The sequence below is a fragment of the Dromaius novaehollandiae genome, chromosome Z, assembly GCF_036370855.1.
Source record: "Dromaius novaehollandiae isolate bDroNov1 chromosome Z, bDroNov1.hap1, whole genome shotgun sequence".
Taxonomy (NCBI): Eukaryota; Metazoa; Chordata; class Aves; order Casuariiformes; family Dromaiidae; genus Dromaius; species Dromaius novaehollandiae.
Window position 1 is genome coordinate 24,226,054 of NC_088132.1, and position 19,136 is coordinate 24,245,189.

At 36.3% G+C, this 19,136-nt stretch overlaps 1 protein-coding gene across 1 annotated transcript in view; it reads right to left on the bottom strand.

The window, feature by feature from the left end:
- Window positions 1-2,495: 2,495 nt before the first annotated feature.
- Window positions 2,496-19,136, bottom strand: part of PTAR1 (protein prenyltransferase alpha subunit repeat containing 1) — a 43,525-nt gene continuing 26,884 nt past the window's right edge. The window contains exons 6-7 of the mRNA XM_026097803.2: window positions 14,390-14,706; window positions 2,496-12,960 (exon numbers count right to left, since the gene is read on the bottom strand). Of these exons, the coding sequence (XP_025953588.1) occupies window positions 12,612-12,960; window positions 14,390-14,706 (666 nt within the window). The 3' untranslated portion in view covers window positions 2,496-12,611. The remainder of the gene's footprint in view (window positions 12,961-14,389; window positions 14,707-19,136) is intronic.

Below are 19,136 nucleotides of genomic sequence, written 5' to 3' on the forward strand. Positions count from 1 at the left end.
CTTTGTTGTCTGCCTACTGCTTTGAGCTGTAAGCCACCAAGAAAGCTTACTACAGCCAAAGAAATGCCAATACTGCTGGGAATGTAAGAGTTGAGATAGCATATATGCAAAGGAAATAAAAAGCTGTCCCACAGTAAAATAAATTCCCTCCATTGCGAGTGTTCCACTTCAAGTGATGTAATGCACTTGCCCTCAAAAGGCTGCCTTCATCCTTTACACACTGCTTTACTGCTCTCCAAGCTTGTCAATATGTCTGCACAGTAACTTACCCTCGCCTTTTGTACGTAATGATGTGAGACTGATGACAAAATTGCTTTTTTCCCCCTGTGCTCCACCAGCATACTCTTCTCTACTGGGATATTTCCTGACATACACATTTTCCATTTCCTTTCTTTTTTGCTTCTCTGTTGGATACCGTTGAAAAGCAGTTCTCAAATATGTTTCAATTGTTTGATCACAAAGGAAGCAGTGAATCCACAGCTTTTTTTCTAAAGGTATAGTAACCCCAAACAAACTATAAGGGAACAGCCTGGGGCTTCATACTTTTGAAGAACCAGCTTACTAACCAATGAGTTAGTAAACTTTTTACAGTTTAAGATACAACATACATAAAAATAAAAAGAAAAGAAAAGAAACCAATAGAGAGATACATGTCAAGAGATCAGCCGGGTGCTTTAGTGTCTTGTTTTTCTTGCTGATGCTTCTGTAAAATTCTATTACATTGTACCCAGCTTCAAACAATTTGTTTGTCCTGATCGTTCAGCTGACAGTTCTACAGCCTGTATGATGAGGATGAGAGAAACAGATCTCCAAAGACCACAACGGAGCTCTAAATATCACAAGAGGAACGAACGCTTTGTGAAAAGGAAAACAAACAAACAAAATGCCCTCCAACCCTGCATCATGTGAGTACATCTACGGACAAATGATAGTATCACAGCTTCCTCAAGAGCAATCGCTATTCCCTTTACCAAAATGGTTGCATGGCTTCATTGCAGGGTTCTTAAAGGCAGCAAACATGAAAGGAAGGACACCAGAAAGACTGGGTATGAAAGGAGGAGAAGATATCCTGAAGATCCCTACTACCTTTCCAAGGTACACTTTCTACTTCAGGCATTTATAGTATGCACTGCAGGGTTCCAGGGAGCAGAAAGGAGAACTCCCTTTAACATAGTTTTTGAAGTTTAATGGAGTTTTCCTTTATAAATCTGCATAAGCAAGACTGAAACATACCAAAACACCTGGTAGATTTAATTAATTATTTGAAATATCCTGCTTGTCACAACAGAAAGTTTCCATTTCCAATCTTTCAGAAAAGAGGCAATGCAATGTATGGATTCGATATACAGGTACTTTGCTTAAAATAGGATATTTGGTATTTAACTCTTGTGTAGAGTATGAAAAAACGTCGGGATGAGGAAGCTCTGCTGATATGCCTGAATAAAAGGGCAGCAGCAACACTAGCTTCATTCTTCTATTAAAACGCTGCAGAATGCAGTTAGATATGGGGAAGAAAATAATTAATCTCTACGACTACATGTAAGTTGCTAAGTCTGCAAAATATGAGTATGTATTACACCAAGAGTTCTGAGGAGCTGACAGTTGTCCAGTATAGCCGATAACTCGTATTGCATGGGCCAAACAGCATTCTGGTACTGATAATTTTTAATGGACTGCGGCATATGCTGACTTTACACACCACCTAAAAAACTAGGATGGTCTCAGCAGTACCCTAAGTCATGCAGCCTTCCTTTGCTGTTTCACATGGTTTTGTTATTAGCATTAGAGTTTTACACTTAGACTTTTGCACAGTTCAAGTAGCTGTGCATCAGAAATATGACTCCTTCGATACATATGGAACGATGCATATTTATATACAGCAGTAGTTCCCAAAGCTCTGGCCCTGCAAGGAGGCTGGAAAGCAGACCCCAAGATGCAGTAATTTCTCATTTCACACTGTTACCCGTAAGTTATCAAATCCTAGGGACCACTAGTCTAGGTAAACAGACTTTGAACAATAGCACAAGGTATTATGTATGACTACTTTGGTCAAAATAATGAAACATCTCTTTGTACTGAACATGTAGCCTTGTCCAAATTTTTTTCTGAATTTTGTGGTGCTTCTCTAAGAAAAAAAAAAATTAAAAGCCCTCTATTTAATGCTATATGGATGCTTGTTGTTGCTTTGAAATATGTATATATTTAATGGCAATCAAATCTGCAAATATGACAATGAGGGGGTAGTGAACACAAAAGGCCTACACAAAAAGGGCACTAACCTCTTAAAGTTATTTGACAAGCAAAACCAAAAACAAATGCCCCAAAGCCAGTCTTTTCTGACATCAAGGAAGGAGTTCTAAGGTTTTAATACGCTTATGAGTTGCTGAGGAACATTGATATTTATTAAGAATTAGAAAACAGTGGAATATTTGAAGTCCTATAACAGAGAACAAACAAGTGTTATAAACTGCAAATAGAAGAGATGACTAAGCAGACACATCACATTATTTTAATGCCATCCATGACTTTTCACATGTATCTGATGATCAAGATATTAAGATAAGACAATTCAAAAAACACGCAAGTAAACTTAAAAATGATTGGACCTAGGATTCCAGTCATGTCCTATAAAGTATCTAAAATATGCAACTGATTAACTTTATACAAAGCAGCTTTTACATACACCTATTATACTAGAATAACCTAATACAGTCACGCTTTAGGTGGAATAAAAAAAAAAGACATTCTGCTAGTATCAGTAATTTTGTAGATACTGTGAACCTCTGAGTTATGTGGATAACAACCTGGAATGAAAGATCTTTAACTATTGATTGCCCTGATAAACAAAGCATTGGAAAGATTTATACTGCAGCTTTACCTTAATCTATGAAAGACATCTTAACATAGGATTTTGATAAATAATAATATTCAATAAATGAAAACTCAAAATTATACATAAGATAGAATGTTGCTGGAGAAGCATAACCGCACATCTAAGAACTCGCACTGTGGATCCAGGTGTTAATGCATATATATTTGCATAATTAGGAAGTTAAGAAATTTTTTATCAAGTTCAGTTTAGGAGTAATGCAAGGATTCTTATCAGGTAGCTTCACATTTATGCAGCAAAAGTTTTGTCCTAAAGAGAATCAGCTGCGATCAAAGTACCACACTTCTATATTATCTCTATCTTTAATCTGAATCAAGCAAAGCATATTGTTTGAACATAAAAAGGCAGTTACCTAGCTTCATAATTTTAAGATGTGATATGTTTTCTATCCAATCTATAATTATAAGCACAGGGAATTTTATGAACCCTAGGAAGACTGCTGTCCATGTGGCATAAGCTATTACAGCTGACCCTCCAGATTTAAAAGCAGCAAGCACTTTAATACACAGGATGCTGAAAATCAAGGACATTAGAGAAACGTGAACTTCATTCAGCTGTCAAAATTTTACAACTCTAGATAATGCCAAATTTCTTAAAAGCAAAAATTACAGTTCTTCATCCCTGTGTAAGCTATGCTCAAACCAAACATGCAGGAATGCATCTGAAAATATCGTAACTGTTGATGCTTAAACAGCCCATGAACTAAATCTGCTGACACTACCTTATGTTCATACAAGAAGATGCAGTTCCTATTTAAGAAGCAGCAGAAAGGAGATCAGCACTAATTAAGAAGAATATCTGTTTGTAAACAAACAATGAATTTGGACTCTAGGTTAAATAGGTTGCCACACAGATTTTTTAGGAGATGAAAAGTTTATTTAAAAACTGCTAACATTTAACAAAAACAATTTTACACTATTTTCCATTTTCTACAGAAATACAATAACTTACAGCTGTGCTTAGTACATTCTGTCACTAATACATATAAAAACAAGTCTGCTGATAAATAAGTGGAAAAAATCCATTTACCAACCACCACCACTAAAATTGTACCTGTAAATTTTGGAAGACATCTGCATAGAATGGTTAGGACTCAAGGGATGTTTTTTTAAATATATTTTGCACTATTAGGATATGTAAAAATATAATTAACATGCAATACAAAATATTTGAGATAAACAAGGTAAAACTCAGTGTGCACAACTAGAAAGCAATGTTAGAATGCCCTCCTATGTTTCTAACTAGACAGCAGAGAGCTGAACAGTTTATATGGTGGAATTTCAACTTCCCTTCAGAGCAAAGCTAGGTTTATAATCATGTTCCACTGGAAAAGTATTAAAAGGAGTGGAAGAAATGAGCTAGTACTAGACGACAACAAATAATTCTAGAACATCTCAAATCAACGTTAAGTAGCTGCATTTAAAAAGCAAACTAGCTGTTACCTAGGTATAAAAGTTCGTGAGATGACCAGGATGACAAATGTGCAGTTTCTTGTTGCACCGTAAATGTTTATAGCACACTTTGAGAACAGTAAGACTTCAGCTACTTGGTATTTATTAAGACTTCCTGCCTTCAAGGTTACATCAGTTATCACCTAAAAGCTGACCATCTCTCACTAAATATCTGGCATCAAGCTCAGTCATCAACCTACATTCATGTCTTGATATGCAATACTTTCCAAACTTCTCATGCTTTACCTTGGTTTGTATGCATGTACATTGTACAAAATCTTTTCCATTGAAAGAAAGAAAAGTTTTCCTACCTGTTTATATCTGGTAGTACTCATATTTCTCTCTAGCTATCTTTTTAAACCTGTAACATTCCACAATCCTAACAGTCTCTTCTCAATAACAGTGCTAATGAATAAATACTACCCTACCAGCTTTCTTCCATGAAGCCATAAATACAACCATTTGTATAAGACAAAGAAGTCACTTACAATCTGTCACACTAACTATGTCAAAGCTACCATGTAGTGACTAACATCTTTTCTGCAGTAGAGCCTGATCCTATGTGAATCTGGTGGCAATTCTGTCACACTTTTTAACAGAAGTAAAATCAAGCACACAAAGTGGTAACAAACTAATGACCAGATCCTGCAAATTGTTTTGTACAAGTACTCGGAAGGATTTATTACTTGCTCACACTAAGCTCTCTGATTTAATGGACCCCAAAATTGTACCTACCCACTCACAGCCTCCTATAAATCCTTTCAGCCTTCCATCCCAGCAGCTAGTAAGATAAAAATGAAACAAGCCATATTTCCCATATAAGCAGAAAATGTCTCTGCTTTTTAAGTTTTGCATTTAAAATGACAAACAATATTTTCATTAATGTCCTGTGATTTCAGGTGCTCATTTTAAGACATTCAAAATGAACCGCATTGTCTAGCAGAAAAGAGGAAAGGTGCTAGAACTTTCCAATAAAACTGAGGCCTTCTGGGAGAAATTTAAAACCCAATAATTTAGAAACAGCACACATTCAAGATGACGAGTAACTTCAAGAATCTTTTAATGTCATCTATCTTTATAAAAAGAACCACATGAGAAAAACATTGAGAATGAGAAAGTACCAAAAAGACTACTTGATGTTTGCATTCAAACATCACTTTCAGTTAGTTTAGTTTGTGTCTTACATTCTTTCCTCTTCCTAGTCTCCTGAGGTGCTAGAGCACTTCATCTATAGTGTGCCTGCCTGTTCCTTCCTGGAGGACTCTTGAAAGGTATCCTTCAGGGAGGACACTGACTGAATGCTTCCCAGTTCTCCCAGCTAAACTTGTAGGACCTTACAAACTCGTTCACTGTCTCAAACACACCCTCCAAACACCGAGAGTAGGCCACCAGTAATTTGGCTTGCAGGTGAACAGCATTTACCCAAGGATCATGGAATGAAGACAGACTGAGCGGCAGAGGGGAAGCAAAAGATCTCTCTGCTTTCAGCAAACCCTGATATTGGCAGTGATCTAGGCAGATTCAAAGACTTCAGATACATCTTCCACAGAAAAAGTCTGTTCATAGATCACCAGTGTTACATAAAAATAGCCATATATGGGAGATTTTGTCCTTTTACAGAACATTACATTAACACAATACTACCATCCATCCATCTGCACATACACACACACACTTGTTGTGGGAGAATAAATACAGATCATTTATACCTTCTCAGATAAGTTCGCCTACTGATGACAAAAAATATTCTCTGAAATAAATTTATCCTATAACAAAGTAGAACCAGTGAAAGACAAACTTAATGCTTTATATTCACTATGCTGTAGAACACTGGTCATTTATTGGACTGCTTTCCAGTGTCTTACTGTTTTGTCATCATTTTATTCTTTCTGCTACAAAACTTACCATTTATCTAGTTAATCAGCACTAGAAATCTGCATAAAGTTCACAATAGTCACAACTGTGTATCTGAGAATTCTTCATAAAATGCAAAATATTACTATGGTTAAAAGGAGCTGTTTCTTCCTAATATAAAAGATGTGAGAATTAAATACTTTTTCATGTATCTTGATAAAATAAACATTTTGTCCTATATGGAATAGTACTCTGATGGAGATGATGATGCTACAGAATTAGTGTTTAATGGCTTACATAAATACTGTAGTGCTGACCTTCACTATTGTGGGTTAGAGTGCTACTTAAAACCATTCAAGACATCTCCTATTTTCTGCTACGTGAAATTAAAGACGACTATTCTCTTGCATGCTTTTACAAGATGATTATCCAGTTTTAAATGTAGCCACTACAAAAAGAAAGAACTGAAACAAATGGTAATGATCACAGTAGATACACATGTATTTTGTCTTGTATAAACAAATACTGGTACCTTATGTCATTTATGTGATTTTTCAGTTACAGGCAATAGCATAATCTATATGTTAAAAAAACATTCATCTGTTCATTCATCACAGCCATATAGGGAATGTGACTATTACTGGTGAACAAAATTACGAAATTGGTACATAATGAACGTACAAGAAGATGTCTTCCAAGAAAATTTCTTTGTTTTACCATAATTATATTCTATTTGGAAAGCATCACGTGAACAAACTATGCACCTTGTTTGCTGTGAATTCTTTTTCCTCCTCCTCCCTCACTGCCTATATGTAGGATTAACAGTGGTTTCCAGATGCTACAGATAAGGATGCTTAATAAACTAGACTTCAGTTAAGAGTTCTATCTTTAGCATATTTGTTTCATGCATAAACATATGCTGGCTATCGAAAACTAGAAGTTCTTGTAATTCTAGTGTTCAGACTCCTAACAAGACTTAAAAAAAAAAAACACAAAAAAACCCACCAAAAAAATCCTAAGCTACATAGTGTGTGAACACAGATACAGAGTAAAAAACCATCCTGTAGCTTTACAACATATGACCTTCTGAGATACCAAATGTCCTACTGAATGGCACTAGGGAAATTTCAGATGATACCCAGCAACAGTTAGGAACTTTCTGCCAGACTGCAACAGTAATTAAATATACAGAATAAAATATGTGTAGAGAAGATGAGTACCAGTGGCAGATAAAAGTCTAAAGCAGATAACTAGGTACAGTATTAGCTAGTGGCTAGATATAAAACACTATTCTAGACAAAAAAAAGAAATCTTAAAAGCCAGTTATTATATGTTTAGCTTTTTTTTTTTTAATTAATGACTATAAACTCTAAAAATGTACCCTAATTCACTATGATAATCTATGCCCTGAGAAGTAACGTTACACACTAAGTAAAAGCCACAGGGAAGTGTCAGGTTTATAATTTTCCAAAAGCATAAACTGACTACAAAGAATTTCTTGGAAGCACGTATTTCCTCCATCTTTCAGCAATACATTGCTTTTTCAGAGGAAAAGCCTAGTGAAAGTTAATGCAAATTACAGTTTTCACAACTTTAACCATGACTTGAAGGTTTTCCTTTATTTTTTCTTGTTTGAACTCTTCTGGGCAAACCAGATGGCTTCATAAATAAAGCTCTTGCTTTTTACCTCTGAAAGAGGGTCTAGACCTAATATGAGGTACCAAAAAAATTGAGTCTCATGAACTCCATTTAAGGACATTAATCAGAGCACTCTTCAGGAGGTAGTCAGAGTTATCTAAATATTAAAGGAGGCCACCTCTCCAACACTTTGCTACATTCTTCTTTGCTGGCTGGAAGAACAGACAGTAAGTTTGGGAGGAAACATGCTTCTGTACATGTTGGGAAAAAAGGAAAATTATCCTTGACAAGGACACTGGCCTTCCTTTGAAACTAACTTGAATATTAAGTGCATTTAAGAATAGGTGATATCCCCTTTCTCTCCCCAGTAAATTCTAAGTGTAAAGAACTCTCATCATCAAAAGAGAACTGGACAAACATGCATTTAGAAGTCACATCTACCTTTCACTTCACTGCTTTTTTCAAAGCCTATGTAGAAATCTGTAGAAGATACAGCCAAATAGTTTTTTCCCCCCATTGTAAGTGCAAAGGTTCACTTTCTACTAAATCCAAAAAGCTGAGGACCATTCATGTCATGTAGAAGGTAAAGCAAAACTAGGAAGAAAAACCCTTGTCTAAAAATTCACTCATCAAGCCTCTGAAGACTCGTTGGTTAAATTACTCTCTGGTAGTCACATTGTGTTCACTGTACTGTACATTATTCTGAAAAGGTTTGCTTGCTCAGCTGGCTATGCAGACAAGCCTTTTCAAGACCCTTTGTTTCTGTTCATCATTATTATACAGTACTGTTCTAAAACTTCATTAATTACCTAGAGTAAAAAAGTTACTCCTGTCCATAAAGTCTAGCTACACATTCTGATTAGGTAGCACTAACACAAAACTTGAAATGCCTGTAACTTTGATTGCAAAAGACAATCTAAGCTTTCTCCCTATATTAACAAGTTGCTTATTTCTCTTAAAACAAGTTCTATAAAAGATAATTAATTAATCAGTATAAACTGAAAATTTACTTTTCCACATATTAAACAACACAAGGATGTTGACTGCATAAAAAATGTATAAGAAGTCAACAAAACACTTCAATATGCAAGCATGAATAGATTAACAAATATTAATCACAGCAAATACAGGGATGGGTTCCAATATTAACTTTATATTAGTTTGTAATTGTAGCTATTTTTAAGGCTGCACATGTTGCTCCAGTGGTTATAACATACAAGATGATAAACCAAATGCCAATGCAGTAATAGTTAATGCACGTAACAGCACAGAATTTAACACATTAAAAATATGATCCTTTCTGTTCTCATTTCAGTAGTTTCAAGTTAAATAAAAGATTTTGAGGAACAAGTGTATTTGAGGAACAAATGTATTTCTAGCACAAAGAAATTGCTCAAAGACTAATCCAGTGAATAAAAAGTTTGGATCAATTTAAATGGCACATATTACAGCAAAAGATAAAATCAGTAAAGATGCTGAGCTTTTTATGAAGATGTTTACAGATGTACAAAGTCTGATTGTGTCTGAAGGAATTTCAGAGAGCAACAGCCTTCTACGCTACAGCTTCAGTTGGATGTTTCCTCCACAAGAGGGCCAAAGTAAAATGCTCTGATCTCTGAAACATGAAATGTCTAACATACATTACTTAACACTATGGAGCTTTTCGCAGTAACCTTTATGTATGTTAATTGCCAATGCCCTGAAGCTACTTTTTAAAACTGCTATTTAAATAATTTAAGGAAGGAAAAAAAGTGGCCAAATGAGGCTCTGAACAAATATTGAATGGTTAAGCAGATTATGTTACAAAGCTCATGGTTCCAGGATATCATACAATTCTGAGCTTTTTATAATCTACTGGAAATATATCTTCAATCATGTCATGTAAGAGGCCTCACATAAGAGGCCTGACAGCTTTGAGTAATTTAGCTATATATTTTCATGTTTAGTATCATTTATACTGTTAGGATGAAAAAATCAAAGCTATTTACTAAATACATGTCTTTCAAAATGGAAAACATGACCTGTTGCAACTAGTATCTTTTTTTTTCCCCCTACCGTTTGGTTTTCTGTGTGGCAAACTGTGGTCTCAAATACTTCTTAAATGTAACTGTTCTCATCGGATAAAAAAAGGAGAACGTTTCCATCAGATGTAGATTTTAAAAACCTACACTTTGGAGTCATACTATAGCCATCTGTGTTTTATAATTGTAATAAATTATTAGCACTCTCTCTACTCAGAATTATCAGAATGTTTTCCAGGTATGAAAACATAATCCAACTCTATTCAGCTATGTAGGATCAAATCATGTATTCACGCAAGCATGCATAACCCCTGCTGACAATCAACAGGGGCTGCAAACATGTATTTGAAGGCAGCAGTTTGATCTTATGTCCTCATGATGGAAGGATTGTCAAATTTGACAGCACAGAATTTCTGTGACACAGTTCTAAGAAAGCCAACTAAGATTCCAGATTATAGTCTAGAGAAAATATATAATGGATTTCAAGTCAGATTCTGTTGTAATTCTTCCAAGTTTCTCTAAAAATCTCAGTCATTCCAATGCTAGGAGAAGAGAGCATTTCTTCCCTTCCACAGTTCAAGCAGTATTTCTTGTCCTGCCCCAATTCCCAGTCTGCTCCTTCCTCTAATACTTTTCTGATGAACAAGTAAGTTTTGCAAAGGTAAACCAACAAAACAACTAAGTTACTAAGTAACCTAGGAACAGAACATGATCCATAACAAAGAACATCAGCTGACTTCACACTTTCCAGGTATACACTAGTCATTAATTGGATATCTTTACCCAAGTTGACAGGCTGTTACATTTGGTTTTTAATATGTCTTTTGTACACAGAAAACAGCCTGCAGTCTAGTATGGATAAAAGTTCTTGATCATTTTTCAATGGTTATAGAGACAACATTATATAACCTAATAATCCTCTCATTCTATTCTGACACCACCTTCCCACATGATTACATTGCTCTGTAATTAAAACAATCATTGAAGAAAGTATACCAGAGCATCTGAAAACAGACAGCCATGTATATCCCCGCTATAAAGTGGCAAGTACAGATGCTCATACAGACAAAGCTTTGCCATGAAGATGCTTGAGTCTTATCTAGAAACTGTAAACATTAGAACGTATGTTTAGAAATGTCTCTGTTAGCTATTCTGTGGCTGAAATGGGTTTATGAACACACTAAGACCAGAGGTAGTCCATTTTCATTTTGAAATGGAAAGAGCAACTCCTATCCACCAAATTATTTAGAATTGCTGGAATTCCACGTATTTCAAGCACTTCTTTTCAAGTGGTAACTTTTTGAGTGGGCTACCTCTGTTTGTTTCTCCCTCATTGTTGCTCTCTGCCCAACAGAAACAACAGCTTGAAACTTATAGTCAAGAGGCACTTTCGGCAGGAGAAACATACAGCATTTTGGCAAAGGCTTTAGCTTGATTATCTAATCCCCTCAGCAAGTATGCTCTGTTTTAAACAGAGGTAATGATGCCATTGCACAAACTTCTACAGCTGTACAATATTTCTGCACCGGGTCTTTGGATCACCACAACTCCATTAGTGTAAAAGTCCCTTAAATAGGTAAGTTCTAAGGAAATTACAAAATAATCCATTCATATTTAATTCCACTGGAATAGAAATTTGTGTATCAGATTCCCTTAACATTTACAGTTATGTAAACAGAGGTGTATGGTTGGAGAAGAAGTGCTGTCTGAAAGAAGAGGAAAAAAAAAAAAAAAAGAGAGAAATCCAAAACCCCAAACGGAAGCCCTGTAGAAGAACAAAAGGGAAGAGATAGCTCCCTCCTGCCTCCTTTTTTAAACTGTATAGTTTCAAAGACCAATCAGCAGAATTACTTTTTGCCTTATCATCTATTGGACTTGCACAGTCTTGGCCCATGTACAACTTAGAAATGTGTGATTTAGCAGGCTGCGATTCTGTAGTGTACACAATACATTCAGAAATGTGTATCAAGTGTCATTAACTCTGGATTGTTAAGGTAAAATAAATAAATAAATACAAAGTAGGAAATGAATGTAAAGATATCCGTTCAAAGAAAAATGTTTCCAATATAGTTCTGACCGTGAATGTGTGTGCACGCATGTGTGAGGAAGAAAATTAGTTCATTTTCCTGCATCAGCTTTTAAGAATTTTACCTCCACAGACTTTTGTATTAAACTTATGTGACAACTAACAAGCAAAAAAACCCAAATAACAATAATAGCAAGCATGACTCCAACACTGTTAATGGAAACTGGAAGAACAAACATTGCAGTCTGGTCTTCTACCAAAGACTGTACTAATACAAAAGTAATAGCCCTCATCGAATAAAGCCTGAACCCAATAAGCTTTTGTAAGATACTAGCAGGATCTACTATAGTAAAGAGGAACAAACTGGAAACAGGTTAAGCTGACACGTGTTTCAAAAGCATTTCAAACTCTTTAAGCCAAATTATTCAGAGTCCATCCTAATACAGAAGCTAAAAAAAAATAGGAAAATAGTATGATAGGAAGCTGCCACAAGTAGAAAGAGAATGATTGTTAAAAGGATTAAAGATAGCAAAGTATATATGCTTAATAAAACAGTATGCCAGTTCTTTAATAAAGTGACAGACATCTACTCTGAATATGAACTTTAGCACTGACCATTAAAAGAGTGAGAACTACATGGTTAGCTAACACTTGCAACCAAGACATGCATTTGTGTGTGAAAAGGGAATATTGCACTAAAAGAAGAACCCTGCAGGCTTTGAACTTTTCCTTCACTGACCTAAAAATGTAACTAACCATTTTCGATACGCAGTAGCAAATCTGACTTGTTCCACATCTCTACAAGTTGATAAAACTTTGTCAATGAACCTGTATTCCATTTCTGGGCCAAGAGTGTCCTGCACAGGGGCACGCTTCAGACGTTTTGTTTCTTGGGTATAACCTTGCTTGCTGCTGGATTCATTCAAACCATCAACATCCATAGCTTGTGCCATGTGACTGGTCGCAGGACTGGGTTGTGAACTAGTCAAAGTTTCATCACTGCTGTCCACAGATGGTAACACCACATTTAGAAGAGGAATTTTGTTGCTTAGGTGGTGCTGAAGGTAGAACACACGCCTTCTTCAGAGAAAAAGAAAGGAAGAAAAAAAAGTCATATACTGAAAATAATCTACTGTTGTTGCTGAACATGTTTATATCAAATGTCAGTTTGCCATCCAATCAGATTTCCCCACAAACAAGTAAACCCCAGCTTACTGAAAGCAGATAGTGTGCTAACTTCAATTTTAACAAAGGGAAATGAACCTTTGCACTTCTCTATGTCCATCTCAGAAGTAAAAATTGTACCACCATCCAACCAATGGTATCTCAAACACCTTTTAAGGAACTGTAAAGTTTACTGCTTTTCCTTCCAAACTGATATCACTGCACAAAATCTGCTGTCACAGCTCACATGCTACAGAACCAGCTCATCAGAGGCATCATGCACTGAGTTACTTTATGCCAAGGTGAAGATAAGCTGCATAGGCAAAGGAGAGGGACATGCGCTGTTGCTGGCTGTGTTATATTGGTTCCAAAGCTGAACAGGAAGATCTTTTATCTATTTTCAGAAAGGGTTTAATCTAGGATCTTCAAAAGCATTATGCATCATGTACAGATGCTTGCTATCTCAGTGGGCCAGTAACCCCAGGATGTCTGATCTCTGACTGAAAGCCGTATCAAAAAATACACATATTTTGGCACCGGAAGTCCTCGCTGCAGCCCCTCTGTCCTGCCTAGACAACACTTGGCAAAGAGAGATTTAACTGGGGAAAGCAACTGTTGCACGTATATAATAGCTGTTTCCCCCTCACAGTTTTTTTCTGTATTTACAACAGTAGAAATGTATCCTATAAATGACTAGTCCAGAATGTAAGAAACGTAACAGATTTTGTACTTGGAAAAGGTACCAAACCACTTCATGCAACGTACACTTTTTATAATAGCTTTGGTTACCATATCAGCACACATCCACCCTGTCTAGTTATGTTTTGTCACTGTGCTTTCATAGTGAGCCACGCCTCCTAGGTAACAAAACACTGCACTGAGAGAGGATCAAACACAAAAGTATGTTATGTATTCATTTATTTTGGTGGAACGAAGCAAAAAAAGGCTCAGTTACTTTGACAATGCTGCTGTTACCCAGTCAGGCACAAACACCCAGCTGGCAATACAGAGGTTTTCTGCAGCTGATCCACCTTTTGTCTAAGTTTTGCACTTTTAAACATTAAGTGTGAGGAGGCTGATTAACAGTAAGGATGTCTCTGGCAACAACTGCCCTCTGGAGGGACACATGGAGCTTATGCCTACAAGGTGCTTAAGCCCAATGAAATTTTCCATTCGATAGCCCTGAAAGATGTTCAAGAGAAAAATCAAAGGCTCAGGACAGATTAGATTGGAAGTCTGTTACTGAGCAGTACATTTTAAGTTCAGAACAACTATTTTTCTGGAAACATTAGGCAAAGAACAATCCAATAATCAGAACAACACTCTTTTGACCAAGTCCTCTTACCTATGACACCACAAAGTTTCATGCCCTGGGTAAGTATCAATCAAATCAGTGCAGAGTTCTAACTCTTCCTTTAAATGACGGGGAAGATCCATGCTCTGTTCTTCTGCACAGGCAGCCTCTGCTGCTTCACTTTCTTCCTCCTTTTGAAGGCTAGGGTTTTGCTCAGTTACCACTTGTTTTTGTACTACTATATTATTGTCAGGCATAGTTCTGCCTATCAAGGACTTCAGTAAGAACTGGCGGTAATGAAATCCGCTATGGTCTGAAACATGCGTGGACACCCAATACTTAGTGGAAGAAAGTTCATCAAGAAGAACCTGAAACAAAAAGCAGTAACAGTAATCAGTCAGTATACAGGAGGAATTTACCAATACTCTTCCATACTGAGGTTATCTATCCATTGGACTTTCTCAGAACTTACAGTCACTGTGATAATAGTTTTAGAACAGACACAAAAAATTAAATAATCCATCATCCTTGTCTACTGTGCCCTGACAGACACCTAGGCATCCCTGAACAGAAGCACTTACACTTTCTCCAAACCCTGAAAAGGTAGGAAACCTTCCCATAGGATCAGGAAAAAAAAATACTTAAGAGGAGAAAGAGGTACTGGTTTAAAGTCTTAAAGGGGTTAGGAATAAAGATTATTTTGAGAGAAGTAGAAGGTACGCCAAAGTACATGGAAGATACCAGGTAAAGGATTTTGCCTAGTGAATCATGTGTGTCAGAGTGCAGAGGCTGTTTAGAAAAAAAAAAAAGATTTAAAGTAATTTATACTTTCACTTTCCAAGAAGAATTTAAACCCATAACATTGTGTTTTAAGTCCTAGAACCTGTGGAATACAAGACTGTATGTCCTTCATTGAGTTGCTTGACTTAAAATGGCCAATGGGTAAACTCCCAGAAAAGCTTTCTAGGATGAATTTGTACCATTTTGCTGCTGCTGTGTTTATAACATATGTGGTACCAAATAATTTTCATTCTGAATTTAAGTCTTCAGAATAACTAGAATTTATTTCTAGAAAGACATACAAGTCTGGCTACTGGACAAAGCTTATTTTACTTTACTTTCTCTTACTAGAGCTCGTAGAGGTACTATTTAAATGACTTAACCTCTTTCTTCATAGCGCTTCTTCTCTGGAAGTTTTAAACTCTCTGAAGAGTTTAAAACTGTACCCTTTTCATTTACTTCTATGGACTCTGGACATAACCTTACTGGCATAATCTCCCTTTTCATCACTTTTTCTAAGCTGCCTCCTTCACTTAATAGGTTTGATTGATACAAAGAATGTTTCATAGGTAGAACATAGGCAGAAGAACTTTTTTTCTCCTGAGGACAATAGAAACAGCCTTCTGGGAATAAAACCATATCTATTCTAAAAGGTATTAGAGCAAATACAAACAGTATAAATAGCATCTTCTACCCGAGAAACTCAGCAAGCTTTCTTTATGTTGACAAGTGAGACCAGCACAATCTTCCTTTTACAGATCAGCAAACTGATGCGCACTGTCAAGTAAGACACCACACATGGTCTCCTAAGGAAGCCAAAACTCTCCAATTTCAGTCCTGCACTTTAAACCACGTGACCAGCTTCTCTCTTCCCAAGTGATCTGAAGTTACTATCTTAAGTTACTGAACACTACTATTTTAAAATTCTACTAAAAACAACATAAGGCTCAAGGGGTATATGAGAAAAACCAAACAAGCATTTATTCAGCTGGAACTGATGCTAAACACATGTGCAACTCAGATACTGGAATTATCTGATTTAACTGACATGTTTTAAGCTACAAAGTTAGAGGGGAGCATTGTGATTATGTATTTTAATTACCTGTATAAAACAGGGCAAAGGATTCCCAGCAGCACCCTTTATCTGAACTAAAACACCTCTTTTAGAAAAGCAAGACAGAAAAATTCCATCAAATCTCCTGAGATCTATTAATAAAACAAAAAGCCTCCCTCTGGGAAGCTCCGAGGTTTGGTAACAGTGAAAGATGCTTTGAAGCACTGGAGATCAAAAAAACAACTAATGGCTAACATAACAAAAAAAAAGGGGCATTTTAATTGAAGTCAACAGTTATCTCCATTTCAACACTAAATAGAGCAAGTCCTTGGTTACTTTTCCAGAATCAAAGAGCAAATAACATGAAAACATCTCCCTCTCCATTACTGACACCTCTCCCAAGGACCCTCTTTTATCTTAGATGGTAAACAGAGTATAGTGGAATCGGTACCCTGCTGCAAACTGTACTCAGTATGACCTTCTGGATTTTCGCTCCCTCTCACACTCTCCTTCACTCTCCCCCTTTCTTTTTTAATGTGGTAACCACCACAAACTGCAGCCTAAAACTTCCTCTTCTGTCTGGGACAATGGGGAAATGAAACGGGAGCCCAGTTAGAGGAAAAATGTTCATAAGTATAACAAGATAGGTATGCCAGCCTCCTCTCACATAAAAGTCAGGAAGCTTTGGTGGTCCAGTCATTCCAGCAAAAGCCAAAGCCTTACTGGGAATGACTACAGGAAAAAACTTACTTTGTATCTTACGGCATACCTGTGTGTTCTGGGTGGCTCACAAGATGGGGTATTGCCTTAGTTTGAAACAAACAATAAAACTTAGATTATTTCCATCTAAAGAAGAAGCTTTTTTCACATCCTTGCTGAAGTGCACCCTGTTTTTGTCACTGAACAACTTCTCGAACATGTCAAGATAGGCTTGAATTTTCACAGACTATACTGATACTACTCTCTTAACTCTGGTTCTCCAATTAATTGTGTGCCCACGTATCAGTAGGTTCTTCCAGCCCATGTTTCCCCCATTAGCTAATGGCATTGTCATGTAGACAACATAAAAACTTAACTGAAGTCAAGTGTTTTATCCTTTTATGATGCATGTACTCCAATAATAGAAGGATTAGACTGATGTGGAATAATCCATTCTTGACAAACACAAATTGAATATTAATATTATTCAAAAACTATGTAAATCTGCGGATATGGTTGAAACACTGCAAGAAAAACAAGTTGAGATGTCTATATTTAAACACAACAGAACATTTTTTTACTATTTAGTGTAAGAGTGAGAAAAAAACGGATTTTGTAAGAAAATCTTCATATAGGGCCTAACTTTCCCTCCTTTATTTCATATATTTTTCCTAGAGGAAGAGTCCCACCCAGTCTGAACTGAGTTTCAAACTGTTTTAGTTCCAGAACCACTAGGATTAGAAAACCAAAGAAAAAACCCTCAAGCAACCTTCATAAATAAAAGCAAAAAGTCCTCCTCTAAAGCAAGCTGACAGTTTTATAATTGATAAACCTGTTTTGAGAAGTTTCAATAATTATACCACATATCCATTTTTTTGGGGGGGCATCTATTTTCTTGTGCACACGTAATAAAAATGCCTACAGAAAAAGAAATCAGACTATAAACAAAAGTTTGTATGCTGAAGAGAATACAGACTTAAATAATACAGGGTCCTCTAATTTGAGGCAAACTTTAAAGAACTAAATGGCTGAAGAATCGCAGTAATTGTTTTATTGACTTTTTTTAATCACAGGTCTAGTTTTTCATCTCAATGAAATTTACAGTTCTTTTCAGATATTTAGACACACAACTGGCTGATGATGCAAAATGAAATGCTAAGCAAGAAACCATTATATTTTTGTGAAAATCTGTTACGTCCTTTTTCCCTGTTTTCCTTAATTCCTTTTTTGTTTTTCCCTCTCACCAAATCATGCAAATACTCACTTTCTAATTCTGTCTTTTAAAGTTCCCTAGAAGAATATTGTAACTTAAAATTATCAACAAAATCATCATCTTTTATGTTCCACGCTGTTTCCTAGTTTTCCTGCATCCCAAGCACGTAATGCAAGGTTGCTTGAGGAGATGCATCAGTGTTGTTGTGGAAAAGTGCGGAAGCAACATGGGGGATCTGCCCAATGGGTTAAACACACTATTCTAGGAGCAGTGACACTAGTGAAATATTGCGAAAGGGTATGAAAGCCAGTTGGATGAAAACAGACAGAACAATCACTTCCTTAGTAACCAGGACAAAAAGGAGACCAGTAGGGGAACTGGGATGGCTGCCAAGGCAGACAGACTTGGGAGTGATCTAATAAATTTAGAACATTTCCTTCACAGCCATGCTTGGGACCTGTCATTATACAAAGCATTCACAATTGCCAGTGAATAAAACCACGAGTCTAAGAAGAGTTATTTCTATCAAGATGCAATTCTTTCCATTTACTTAAATCATTAAGCAACAGCAAACGCAAAAAGCACTCAAGGTGTTGTCCTCATCTTCAAACTACTGTCAACTAAAAGATAAAACAATTGAATTTTAATTAATAGTGCTAACATTTTTTCTGTTCTTCTTTTTTTTCCTTTCTAATAGAGCTAGCAAAGATTAATGCGAAAGTTCCTGTTTCATACAAATAGATCTCTAAACCCTGATCTCTAACCTTCAATCTATCCTGATCCTGTAATTCTTCTGGATTTTCCGGAACTACCTTTTCATACAAACTTACTTTGTCGATGAGAACTGATTCTGGGCTGTCTCTGTCAGAGTCTGGAACATACTTTCCATTTACTACTGAACTCTCAGCATTTTTTTTAATGTTTGTCAGGTAACAATTAACAGGAAACATCAGCAAAACAACATCCATCCCTAACAGTAGCTGGCCCATAACACACAAAAATAATGGCTCTATAGACTCAACAACTCCTCCCTTACTCCCACTATACATTTA